Source organism: Miniopterus schreibersii, assembly GCF_964146895.1.
Source record: "Miniopterus schreibersii genome assembly, chromosome: 14".
NCBI classification, from domain to species: domain Eukaryota; kingdom Metazoa; phylum Chordata; class Mammalia; order Chiroptera; family Miniopteridae; genus Miniopterus; species Miniopterus schreibersii.
In genome coordinates, this window is record NC_138114.1 from 48,420,822 (window position 1) to 48,434,774 (window position 13,953).

The 13,953-nt window shown below is 40.8% G+C and overlaps 1 protein-coding gene across 2 annotated transcripts in view; it reads left to right on the plus strand.

Moving 5' to 3' along the window:
* ATRNL1 (attractin like 1) overlaps window positions 1-12,100 on the plus strand; it is a gene marked incomplete at its 5' end in the record, with an annotated part of 352,817 nt that extends 340,717 nt beyond the window's left edge. Inside the window, one exon of one of the 2 annotated variants that reach the window (XM_081158751.1) lies at window positions 7,726-12,100. In XM_081158751.1, the coding sequence (XP_081014877.1) occupies window positions 7,726-7,850 (125 nt within the window). In that variant the 3' untranslated portion in view covers window positions 7,851-12,100. The remainder of the gene's footprint in view (window positions 1-7,725) is intronic. The other variant, XM_081158750.1, reaches the window with a different exon arrangement.
* Window positions 12,101-13,953: the final 1,853 nt, after the last annotated feature.

Here is a 13,953-nt window from a genome sequence, read left to right on the forward strand (position 1 = left end):
TATGGATATTTTAATGATGTTAACTCTTCCTATCCATGAACATGGTATATGTTTCTACTTATTTGTATCTTCCTTAATTTCTTTCTTTAATGTCTTATAATTTTCTGAATACAGGTCTTTTTCACCTTTTTGGTTAAATTTATCTCTGGGGTATTTTCGCCACAATTGTAAACGGGATTGTTTTCTCTGATTTCTCTTTCTGATAGTTTATTATCGGTGCATAAAAATGCAACCAAATTCTGAATACTAATTTTGTATCCTGCTACTTTACTGAATTTATTTATCAGTTCTAGCAGATTTTGGCGGCATCTATAGGTTGTTCCATATATAATATTGTGTCAGATGATGGACATTTTTTAGCACTTCCGTGCCAGGCACATTTCTAAGCCCTTTCCACTTAACCATCACAATAACTTGGTCAAAAGAATACACGGGCTTGATCCACTATAACATAAGCTCCATGAAGAACAGAGTCCTTTATGTCTTGTCCGTCTTATTCACTGCTAAATGCTGAAAGGCCAGAGCAGTGCCTAGCATGTGTATAATAGGCACTCAAGAAATAATTGTTGAAGGAACTGATTTGCTCTACAAAGAATTTTTTTGATCTTTAGGATTTGGGAGTTTTCTGGACATTTGTGACTTAATTTTGATTTTGTATTAGTAGTAGTAGTAGTAACTGTTTTATAATGGAAGTGATTGACTTTGTGTAATACATCATAAACACAGTTTATAAAATACTGTCACACATAAGCTCATTTAATTTAAAGCAACCAGTGACATTTCACCACCAGAAATGCTAAAGTACAATGTCCCTACCTAATGGAAAATAAATGATTCCTATTATTACAAAACTGCTATAGTTCAATTTCTTCAATGAGCAGTAAGTACTTCAGTTAAATTAAATTAAGGATTATTAAGGCTTAAAATAGGGATTATCATATGTCAAACCTTTTTTTAATTGAAGGAAGATAATACTAGGAGACGTTTTCCTGGTTGGCTTACGAAGAGGGAATATCATGTGGGAATGTATTTAACCACTTTGTAAGGTAGCTGCAAGGCTGATTCTTATAATGTTTGTGGCTCTAAATACCACAAATTTTTTCAAAATAAAACTTTCTAGTATGTGATTAAAATTAGAATTGATAAGATCTAAAAGAAGCTTTACTTGGTAAAAAGCCATGAAGATTTGCATTGAATAACGACTTGAGATCATAGTGGTCATTACTTATTCTGCACATTCTAACCAATGAGGGAGCAGTTCACATAAAATTTAGGGAGGACTTGGCCATGTTAGAGGAACAGGCATTTGTGTTGCTAGGGTAGGACTGCATTTCCGAGAACTCATACAGTGTGTCTTTAAATGAAATTTTAAAATAGTATCATGTGTTAAAAGCCCAACAAAAATTTAGAACCAGAATACAATTATCCTTACCTAAACATTGACATCCGTAGTTGTCACTGGTTTTTAGTAGGTGAAGAGAAATATTTCTTTAGACTTTCAGACAAATGTGACTAGTCCATTTGTCATCCCGGTGTTTTCAGCACTTGAACTATTTCAATTTTTCTTCAACAATGTAACCTTTGGAGTTTTGCCTAATAATGACTTCAGTGGCACTGGCCCTTCCAACAGATAAATTAAAATGGAAATGCATATTTTCTAATTATGCATCCAGCCCCAGTTGCACATTGGCAAGGGTGGACGCACTGAATGTTCAATTAAGTCGGCACAATAGATAGAGTCTGCAGAACATCAGAGTTTCCCAAAGTCACTCTCTTAATCGCGTGAAGGATCGCCAGGACTCTGATTGGTGGTATGTAGCTACAGACAATCAGAAGGAAAAACATTTAAACATCCCAGCATGGTATTTCCATTTAAATCTGATTACTGTGAAATAAAACTGTAGCCATTAAAGGCTTAGAAGAACTACAAATACAAGCCGTAAAAGAAGGCAGATAGTAAATGAGGTAGTAAAGCATTTCGGCGGGGGAAACAGTCCACAGCCCTCACTCAAGGCTTCCCGAGCAGGCTGCGCAATCCGCTGCAGGCCCGGCGCCGTTCCCCGAGCTCCACTTAAACCCGCAATTAACCTTTCACGCCTAATGAAGCTGTTTTCCTGGAAAATTAAAATATATAGTGGGGCCTGCTCTTACACAGACTGGGGAGGAGAGCATGCCAAAATGAATGACTTTTCCAAGGCTTCGTTCAAATGTAAAATGGAAGAGCTATGTTTGTATATAAAGTGAGAGTGTTCTTTCCAAGGCCATTGCGTTTGATGTGCAGTGTTTTATTACTGTACTTATTAATTGTTCTGCATAATTGTAAAAAACACAGCAGTAATTTCATGATTAGATTGTTACTGCCGGAATCTAAGATCACCCTACTTCCATTAGGAAAAAACTAGAGTTTTTCTAAAGGTAACTAAATTCCTGATGTTTCTCCTTGGTGGTTTTCTTCACAAATTTAGCGGTTTAAAAAGGTACAGTCACCATCCAAATATTTAGCTGTTAGACATTTACACTGCATTTTCTTTAGGGCATGCCTACATGTGGTTACGAGAAACAAAGTTTTGAAATCTTAGGAAGAAAATAGTGGGGCTTTTTTGAAGGTTCTGGGTAAAGATCTGATTTCGGTGCATCTTTTACTTATTTACAAAATACCTGTGGTTGCTCTTAGCATCCAATCCGGTGATGGCTCAATTGTGCCCACATTCTGAAGGAAATCCGCATGGCATGGTGCCAGGGGGATTCGCTTCCTTCCAGGCTGGCCCTGTCCTGGGTGACCCAGAGCAGCCCCCCGTGGGGCTCCACATAAGCAGACACCAGTTTGAACCCCAAGGGACCATGGAAAATGGAACAGGAAACAGAAGATGGCACTTTCTTTCCTATGAGGTTTATAATTCGTATTTCAATAATCTAGATGCCATAGTGTCTGGTATTTAAGAACTACGAGAGCAAAAAGGTAAAACTTACAATAAATATTTCAACCCCCAGCATTTTTATTGAATCTACCGCAGGCTTGGATATAGATCCTGCTCGCCCGCGGCGTCTGTGCATCATCTTGACATGGTAGATGAAATTCCTTTAGACCACCGGCCTGAAATAATGAATTGCTCCCCCAGTTAATTGTATTGCTTTGATAACAAGAACTATGCTAGGCCCAGAGAACACAGTAAGTGGATTTCATCAGATGATTTGTGTGACGTTTTGAAAAATGGTCCTCTGGAGTGACCTGATTTTAATGGGACTCCAAGGGCGCCAGTGGGAGCCACTGCCCAGCATCCTATGGGGAGGAAAGAGGGACTTCCTTCTACAGTGCGGGGACCGTGGGGTCGTCACCAGATAACTGCTCACCCAGGAACAGTTCCCTGGGACAGCTAAACCAGGAGAAAGCATTTGCCTCAAAGGGCAATACAGGGAACTTATTTCTGAGTTGCTTTGAATTAATTGACTCATATTTTTTTAAATCCAGGAAAGATCTCAAGCTATGTTTAGCTCTTCATCACCAGTGTGAAAATAAACCAAGTAACAAGTAAAGGCTATTTGTTCAGAACTTGCTATACATAGCAAGGGAGCCGGCGCCGCAGCTTGCTTGTGTTTTGGCAGAGATCCGAGAGGCGACTGCGTGGGCGCCCTTTAGAGTGGAAAGGGGGCGGCTTCGAGTGGGCCTGACTGAGGCTGTTGGCCTGGGGAAGCAGGAGGCAGGCTAATTAGAAGCAGGGCATCCTGTGTGGTTGTTAGAGGAGTGGATTTTCTTTTCTCTGATTGGTCCTAAGGTAGAAGCAGGGACAAAAATTACAGAAGCTGTCAGCTCTTAACCAAGTCCTGGGTATTCGGGGCCCATGGCTATGGGGCTAATAATTTGACTTCGCAATTGTTAGTAGAGATGGCAGTCTGACTTCCTACAAGTCTGACATGGCAGGTCGGCGTCCTGTGCTGGTTATTGAAGATAAGGGGCTGGCTTCCAGGGCAGGTTGCTGCAGCTGTGGGCCAGGGTTCTGTTTTTACACATGGTCTGGCCATTGGCTATTTGGATATTCAGTCTATCACCAGCATATCAATATTACATTGCGGCAGAAGGGGAGGTAATATTGTCTTTTTGAAAGAGCCACTGACTTGGCTTTTCTTTTTATCAATTAAGAAAATGAGATTCCCTACAATAAAGTATGCTGAAGGGAAATGATAGAAATTACTTTAATTTTTCTTTCTTTTTTAATGAGTCTTCCACACACTAGGCAATTCAGGAAGACAGGGACCTTATCTCTTGTGTTTACTCTCATGTCCAGGCCCTCTTATGGGTTGAACAAAGACCTAGCAATTTCAGGGTGGTAGTTGTTTAAAGTTCTGCAAATATTAAAATATGAAGAGATGCAAGCACAGTAATAAAATCTTGTGCCCAACAATCTGACAGGTACACACACACACACACACACACACACAGCTGTTACAATTATTGTGTTACTTGTTAATCAACTTACAGGATCTATAAAGCAGAATAACTCATGGTATGCCCCAAGCTGTGTGGTGCAGTAAAATACGCATGCTTAAATCTGAATGAAAATTGGGCAAGTGGCGCTCTGAGCACCCTCTGCAAGTCACCTGGTGGGCCCTCAGCTGGCACGGGGGGAGGGATAGAAGGTTTCCTACACTCCCATCGCCATTCATGCCGAATCTGAAATGCAGTTGACTTTCCATTTTCACAGGAAGGGACAAAAAGCTGTCAAATTAAAAATAAGCATGATTTGCAATTCTAGTTGTAAATTAAGAACTGGAGTATGGTTTATGGTTTATGATTTTCAACTGACTGTGTTTCCAAGCTTACAAAGCATTAATAAACCCAGGCTATGTTGTGAGAGACGCTACTTCAATTAGGCTTTGGACTTCAGATACCCCGAAATACAAAGACAGTGACAGTCTCAGATTCGCATGAAATTTCCTGCTTGGCGAGCCCAGCTGTTTACTTCTCGGCCGGCGTGTATTTTCTGCAGGGGAAACCCACAGCCACGTGTAAATGGGAAAGTGTGTGTTTTCCAGGCTCCTTCGGACTAGGCCACGCAACAGCTTAAGGAGTAACGTGAGCTCATGTTTGGAGCCGCGATCGCTGAAATGAGTGTAAGTGGTCTCTGTCCACATGAAGGGAGGTACACACATGCTGTTTGTCATCTTTGGCTGCCTCTGGATAAGACGGTGCCAGGGGTGGAATAACAGGAGATAGTAAATTACGGCGGGAGCATGCTGGCAGATCTGCGGGAACTGGGGGGCCTGTCTGAACAGAACTTTGGGTTAGCACAGCCACGGTCAGTCGTTTTCTCTTAAATGATGTGCTTCAGCTCCCTCACTTAAGGAAATAACCAAGTATTTCCTGTAGCAGAATAAGTGGTTGAAACACCTGTGTTGGACATTCAAGTTCGTATGTGCTTTTCAAAGGTCAAGAAAGCGATTTTTATTTAAACTTTGACCCTTTGACCTTGCCCTGTCTCTGAGAAATTCAGGATCATATGTAATATCCTGAAAGAGTACATTATTTAACAGCAACCCTTAAAAGGTAAATATGGAAGATTGTTAGCTAAGCCGGTGATAGCTTGATTTTTTTAATCCCTTCCCTCTAACACCATCAATTTCTCCGTCTCCATAAATACCTTCCCTTCTGTTTTCAAATGCACTTGAGGCTCCCTTTTTCCTCTAAAAAAATACATGTACTCAGATAATTGTATACATCCACATATATTTCACCTGGCCCTGCCGATTTCCCTATACACCAGCTTAGAATAAATTGACCCACAGGAATAAAAGAATTTAATGGCACGTTACATAGAATAAGGTCCAAAAGTGAGGCCTTCTGACGGCAGCACATTGAGGTGCCTGTGAGGTCTCAGGTTGGTTCAGCTCAATCTGGAGTTAAGCCCCCAAGACCTTGCAGAAGACAGTCTGACCTCTCAGTTTAGTGTGTTGATTTGGTACATTTTGTTTTACTCAAGAATTATAGGGGACTCAACAGAAACTAAAATGATTCACATGTAGCTGTGATGAACCAGAGTATCTGCTTGAGCCACTGCTTTTACAAATTTAGGAAATTCTTTACTATCCCTGAACATCTTACCAAATGTTCCTGTCCATCAATGGACAACGCTATGTAACTCAACAGTATTTTTTTATTGCCCATGAGAGCTATGGGTCCCTTTGGTGTTTGATATTCTACTGATAATACTCAAGGTCATTTTCTTATATTTAAGATAATAGCTGAATTTCTACAGGTTATCTTTCTTCCATGTCCAACTTGTGCATAGCACAACTTTATCCCTGGGATGCTTGCTTTCTTCTTCTTAAAACCAGTTTAAGAAAATGAAAAGATAAGCCGCAGACTGGGAGAAAATATCTACAAAACACATATCTGGTAAAGGACTGGCATCCAAAATTTAGAAGAAATTTCTTAAAACAACAATAAGAAAACAAATAGCGCCATTAAAAATGGCAGGTACCTCACCAAAGAAGATATGCATATAACAAAAAAGCATATGAAAAGATGCTCAACATAATGTTACTAGGGAATTAATAATTAAAAGCACCATGAAACAGCTGCATACCTTTTAGAATGGCTAAAATCCAAGACACTGACACCACCAAATGCTGACAGAGATGTGGCGCAGCATCCGTTGCTGGTGGGAATGCAAAACGGCACCCACTTTGGAAAGACAGTTTGGTGGTTTCTTTCAAAACTGAAACAGGCTTACCATTTGCCTTGAGGATCATGAGCCTAGGCATTTGTGAATTAAAAACTGTTCACACAAAAACTTGCACATGGATGTTTATGGCAGCTTTATTCATAATTGGCAAAAAAAAAAATGGGAGCAATCATGATGCCCTTCAATGGATAAACAAACCTAAACAAACGGTGGTCCATCTATACAATGGATTATTATTCAGCGATAAAAAGAAATGAGCAATTGAGCCAAAAAAAAAGATATGATGGAACTTAAAGGCTTACGTCTAAGTGAAATAGGACAGTCTGACAAGGCTTATATTTTACTATTTCGCTGATCTGACATTCTGGAAAAGGCAAAACTCTAGAGATATTTTTTTAAAAATCAGTGACTACCAGAGGCCCAGGAGAAGGGGAGGAATATATTGATAAAGTGCGGGGGATTGTTAGGGCAGAGAAACTGTTCTGTATGACACTATCATGGTGAATGTGCGGCATTATGCATTTGTCAAAACCCATAGAGCTATTCAACGCAAAGTGTGGACCCTGATGTAAACTATGGACTTTAGTTGATAATCATGTATCAATATTGGTTTAATTTTTTATAAACCTAAAACTACCCTAAAATTTTTAAAAGAACTTTTAGTGCAGTGACCTTTGTTCCACACGGAAGAAAACCAATAGTAACACTGGAAAGTCCTTCTATGCCCAGAGCAAGCCTGTGTTGAGACACAGAAACCAGGCTGTGGGGCACATCCACGACTGGCTGTGATATTGTATAATGCACCGAATTTGATTGTCTGAAGTCAGAGCCAGTTCACTTTGTTAGATCCTTGCTCTCTCTGTGTTAGGTTCAAATGACCCAGTTAAGAAACTCTGTAAGTAACGGGTGACCTACTCGATAACTTCCAACAGCTAAGTGTTTGATGACTGATTGTAAAGCAGTGAAGCTAAGGGGTACGCCACCACTGTCGCCATCCTAGAAAGATCTAACCAAACATTTAAGGGCCTTGTTCTTTGTCTTCCAGGCCTTGCGATCGCCAGTGCCCTAGTAGATATTTCACAGCAGAAGCCTTCGGATAGTAAAGACAAGACGTCGGGAGTCCGAAACCGAAAGCACCACCTCTCAACGCGCCAAGGAACTTGTGTCTGAGAAACGGGGAGCCCTCATGGATCCTTTGTGCTGTTTCACCTTGTGTGTGGCTTCCGTTAAGGCTGGTCTGTGGCCTCGAGTTTTGTGAAGGCAAAACTCTGTGTGTTCCCAGGACCCAAGTACAGTTCCCTCCAAGTGGGCAGTGACCCAAGTGGCCAAAGAATGTTCATGAGTTTTCTAGAAGTAACAGTATTGAAGGTCATGGGTGATAAAGTCAGTTTTTTCGACTCTCCTAGGCTTATCCTAGATAAACTTTAAATTACTCTGGAAAAAGATGTATATTGTTTCTTAATGCAGATGAAAAATATGTAATTCGTATAAACCCAACTGTTTATATCCCAAGACATTAAAGAAAGACATTTTGTAATGACTGAATGATGAGAACTGTACAGTTTTTGCCTCCTAAGCAAACTTAAATCACTTGTATATGAACAGGAAATGAACAGATTGCAATGGCTTTAAATGCTGTTTTCTCTCACTGTACCTGTAAATGCAAGATTTTGGTTTAGTAGGGCGTAGGCGATGTCTTTAAATATCTCACATGACGGTATCATACCCAAGTCAGTTTGAGAATGTGACTATTTTCCACCTAACTGGAATGCAGACCCAAATGAGTCCATTTGGGTGGATGGCAGGTGCAGCTCCACAGGTTTATCAGAATCCTGAGTGAAGAGGGCCTTCCCCTCGCCCATACCAACTGCCTAACTCATTGTCGGAGCAGATGGAGCATGGGAAAGCCCGTCCAGCAATCCGTTTGCCATCCTTCCCAGCGCGGCCTCCAATACCACGAATCCGGAGAGAGCTACAACAATGATTTTACAGCGCGCCAGCTTCCCCTTGAACGTGGTCATTTTTTAATTGCCAAGGAACCATTGGCTCAGACCGACATGATCCATCTGCATTTTTAGAACTAATCATCTTCTTTTGACCATCTCCTAGCTGCTAGATTTTATCTACCTTTACAAATGTGATGAAAAGTATTTTAGAGCGGCACCCCCTGACTTATACTATGGCCCAGGTTCCCTCCTGCCAACTCTCTCTCTGAGAACACAAGCAAGAAGCGCGGAGCTGGCGAGCACCTACAGAATTCTTATTCCAACACGAACTCGTCAGTGTCATGAGAGAAAGTCTCCAGTGTGAAAATTAATTGATTATTGCCCCTCTTCAGCCTGTTCTCAATGACTCAAAACTCTGAACTATGGCCCAAAGGAAAAGTGATGTAAAACAGCTTGCACATTGGAACATAGGATCATTTGTGTCCTAAACTTGACCATGGTTCAGGAGAACTCGGTAGCATTACAGATCTTGTTGGGAATGATAGGTCGCTAACTTCAGGGTGACTACAAGGTATTTGTGGGGAACGCTGAGAGGTACCCAAAGCTGCTTTATACGATCTAGTTTTGTTCCATCTGAAAGTCACTGAAATGTCATTGATGTTTAGAACTACGTATGTACTTCTCACGGCCTTTGGATTTCTGGAAGGTGACGACACTTTACTGTTTACAGCTAATGCATAGTTACTTGCATGCTCTGGTTGTGCGGTAGTGGGACACGACACTGTTGTGATTAAAAAAATGTTGATTTTATAATGCCATTTATACATAGTCAGCTTAATTTGATGAGGGTCGAATGTAATATATATCAGGAATGATCATACACTATGTAGTTGCATCGTATATAAGATTGTTAGGTTGCATCTAACCATGACTATGTCCTTATTTTAATAATTAGGCATTTATGAGTTATAGTATATATTCCTTATGTTGGCATGATATTTTGCTATTTCCCATGCTAAGAATGAGATTAATTCTTACAGTAATTTTTATCTATGGCCTGTGGGGGGTATTTTTGGTTTTGGGTTTTTGTTTTTTGTTTTTTTGAGGGGAGGGAGTAGAGCTGGTTTTTATCTCCCTGTGATGTTTTATCTCTTAAAAAAAAAAAGTGAACCGAGTTTGTAAATGTCTCCTAAAAACAATCAAACAATTTTATTGGCTTCTTTTTGGACCCTTTAAATGTTAGTTTTTCTCCTGGAAAAATAAACCGACAAAACTGGTGATTACAAAAAATGTAATCATTTAAAAATAAAATGATTGCCCAATTTGTGTAATTCTCTAACGATTGTCAAGAGAGAAAGCTTAAGTAACAAAAACATACAAAGTTGTATGCAAAATCTATTTCAGCTTTATTTTTAGAGTCTAAGCAAACAGTATTACTGTGAAAGAATTGTCAAGCTTCATCCACCTCGAATCCCATCAGGTTCTTAAAACTTGAAATTTGAGTTTTAGAGAATTATGGGACGCAATGCAATGTTAAAGGCATACTGTACCTTCCTGGGCCAAATACTGCTAACTTCGTGACTAATTATGCAATGTTTTCTCAACTTATCAAAGCTTTTTACTGGCAATAAAATTCTTCACCCTCGGGTGCAGTGGATTGAAAAGACCTTAGGGATAATCACTTTGAATGTGTTGTGTTATTTTTTTTTCCCCCCACGTCGCAACAATTTTAATTTTGTATGCTTTGGTGTTTTGGTGTTTTTTTTAACCAAAGCACAAGTATGTAGAAACTCTTCAAGAAGTTAGCAAGTAAATGACTGATTCTCTTGAAAATGTATCCTAACGGAATTCTGTGTATAGCAGTTTAGAATGACTTTGAAAAATTCCTTAGGATTTATCATTCTTCCATGTATGAAAATTTTGGGTTAAATAGAATGGAATTTTAAAAATTAACCTGGGGACACTATTTGGACACAACTAAAGAATGCTTATTGAAAGATTGCACAAGTTTACAGATTGATCTAGTAAATATTAAGAGGATTGGGATTCTTGTAACTGCTTTTCAATGGAAATTTATCCTAGGGATACACATAGAAGGAAAATGTGTGCCATATACTAATGTATTATGTTCACTAGGAAAACTTGAAACGGGACGTATTTCAATGTAATCGATACTCACGGTACTTCCCAACATCTCATTTTCTTTGGTCCCAGTAAGACAGTGCGACTGTGTGGTCGTTGTCCCACTGCAGGGTCACTCAGGGTGCAGGCTGGCGGATGGGCCTGAGAACAGAGGTTGGAACCAGCTTTGAGCTGTGTGCTGCTGGGCGAGTTTGAACCCTCGAAGCCTCAGACTTTTCACCTGTGAGGGGAGGTGGTGGTGCCCACTTGGCAGAACTGTTGGGAGCCTAGAAGGAAGCAAACATAAAGCTCCCACAGCAATGCAGCGCGGCTGCTGTTAGCAATCATGGGGCCACCAGGCCACTCTTTTTCTACCCATTGTTTTAAGGACCCATCTCTTCACTTTTCACCCATCTTGTCACCATAGGGGAAAGCCAGGCAGGTTTTTGCAAATGAAGATTTCATGAAAATCTTAAGTTCCTCTATTTCTGGGATATAGAAGTTTCTCAAGAACTACTTTGATATTTGGGTCAAGAGAGGATTTGAGTCTTTAAAATTATATGCTGTTTTAGTGCAGAGTATTTTTTATAATTACTACTTGATGATATTTAGACAGAAACATCAATTGCCACTTTCACTTTCAAATTGGGCAAAAACAGATCAATCCTTACACTGGGTTGTCATACATGGTATATCTTTTTTTTTCCCATTGGACATAAAAGTATGATTTGAAAAGTAGTTTATATAAAGGGTTTTAAAAATTAAAACTGATCAAATGAATCAATTCTACCCACATACACTTTTTTAAAAGATTAACTTCCAAAGTCCATTTCCCATTTCACTAGGCGGGCGTGGAACTTGATCATAAGAACAGCCTGGGTCGCTGCAGATTCCTACCTTTTCTCTAGAGATTAAGATGCGGAAGGACTGGACTGGACCCTGGAGATTAATATGCTTAATAAGCACCTCAGATTCTTACCATGAGGCAAATTAGGGAAACTGCCCTGGGCCAAAGAGCTGCTTTCCTCAACAGTTAGAATTTCTTTAAGTAATGAATGATCACTCTAATTCAAAAGGCTTTAAGTATTTTTCAAAGGACTATAAGCCATCTGGTTGGTGTTACAGTGGTGTCTTCATTATAGTGTACATTTAACATTTTAGTTTTCTCTAATTTTTTTTAATCAAGAATTAGAACCATATCAGTGTATATGTATACAGGCGTGCATGTCAGTGTTAAAACGGACTGTGTAAAAGTTCAGATCTGCTCTAAAAAGTGAACATTTTATGATGTCGTGTGCTACTCATCAGTTTAATTACTGAAATAAAAACATTGGACCTCCCAATCCCCACTGCCAAATGCAGTTTTGTTGTTGTTATTTTTTTTTTTCCCTTTCAAGGGCATACAGGAAAAAAAGCACTCAACCCTTGAAAAAGCCTCACCCCACCTTCTAAGGCTTGGTTGTAAAATTTGTTACTGAATTCCACATTCAAAATACATTTTCCCTCTTTCCTGTGCCCCCGACTTCTGTTGGCTTTTCCGACACGACTCGGGACAGTGCCCCGAGCACCCTGCGTGTCCCCGAGAGGAGGAAACACCGCGCCCGAGAGGCCCGGCCCCCGGCCGTCTGCTGGGCTCCTTAGACGGGGTCCTGTCCGGGGACACACTCGGGTTTCAACGTGAACTCAAAGGCCAACTTTCTCTAACGCCTTGGGCCAGTCGTCTAAAGCATTTTTAGGTGAACAGGGATAAAAACGACCACCTATCTCACCCGTGTTGTGATGAGTTTCTGTTGTCGCAGTGGGAAACGGATCAGAGTTAAATGTCTTCTCCTTTTACCTTGAAAAGGTTCAAGGTTCAATTCAGGGAATTACAAGCACCAATTTTTCCCTTGAAATTTTTGGGGTAACGCTAAGTTCCCAAATAAATCAGTTGCAACAGAAACCAATGACATGTGTTCCCCGAACTGTGCTTTTCAGGATTTTTACGTCGGTTACATACTTCAGATAGTCCCTTCCTCAACTTTAAGTGGTAATTTTGCAGCAAATACTAACAAACCGTGTTGGATTTTTTCCTCTCCCGTCATGCATCTCCCCCGGCCCTTCCTCGACGGGTCAGCTCAGCTCCCCCAGCAGCAGGCTAGCGCTCTCATTCCTGCATCCGCGCTTTAAAAACAAATGCGTAACCCAAGATAGGTCTCGCACGTCTTCGGTCCCTTGTGACAATGCACGTTGGCAGCACTGATCTTTTCCTTTAGATCAGCTTGTCTGAAATACGACGGCACTTAAAAGGAAGGCCGGCTGGAAGGACACCAATAAAAATACTAGCTCAGCTTAAAACAATTGGATCTCAACGCAAAATGAATTACCTTGCAACACAGACAGATAATGGCAAACAGAACATTCTACTTACCGAGACTGTTCCCTGCTGAGAGTCAGCACCGGTTCCTTCGGAGCTCGTTACCCCGGGAGAGGAAGGGTACGAGCTCCCGGGCCCCGGCGTGCGGATGAGCTAGTCAGAAGAGGGAAGAAGCTGAGTGCCCAGCGCCCACTCCTGAAATCTGGGGGACCGCTCCGATTTGACCTCCAGCGCAGAACTGCCGTCGGTGTTGGCTGTTAAAGGAATCGGCCTTCTGTAAGGGCAACGGCCAAATAAATTGTCGAAGCACCTACAACAATTTCATTTCCTAAGGATACTCCTGTGTTCAGTATTTTCTAGATTTCGAAGGCAGGGGGCTGCATCATGCCTCACCGACCTGCAGAAGCTCCCGTAACTGTAGTCACAACGTATAAAGAAAGGAACGCCTAAGGAAGGGGCCGCCTCATCGTTGGAATTTCCATCTGTAGCTGGGTTTTGTGAAGTTCAACACTTTGGCGGTTTCTGCCCCACTGTTAAATGATCCAAGTTACTCATCTGTACCTAAGCCTCTGAAATTTTAGCAGGTAATTACATAAATGAAGTTTTTTTACACAAAGCATTAAAATATGTATGAGAAAACAGCTCCCGTTCATTCCGCTCAATATTGGCGTAGGTAAGACATTTTTAAAGCTCTCAACAAAATAAGAACAGTTCTCTCTCTCCGTTAGTCACCACGGAGACACTTTTCTTTTAGATAAACAATCTACAGTGTGTTTACTGGAGCTTGCACTGATGGTCCCTAATAGTGTTTGCAGCTCGAGTTTCCTTCCAGCAGCTCCGCGCGATGAGT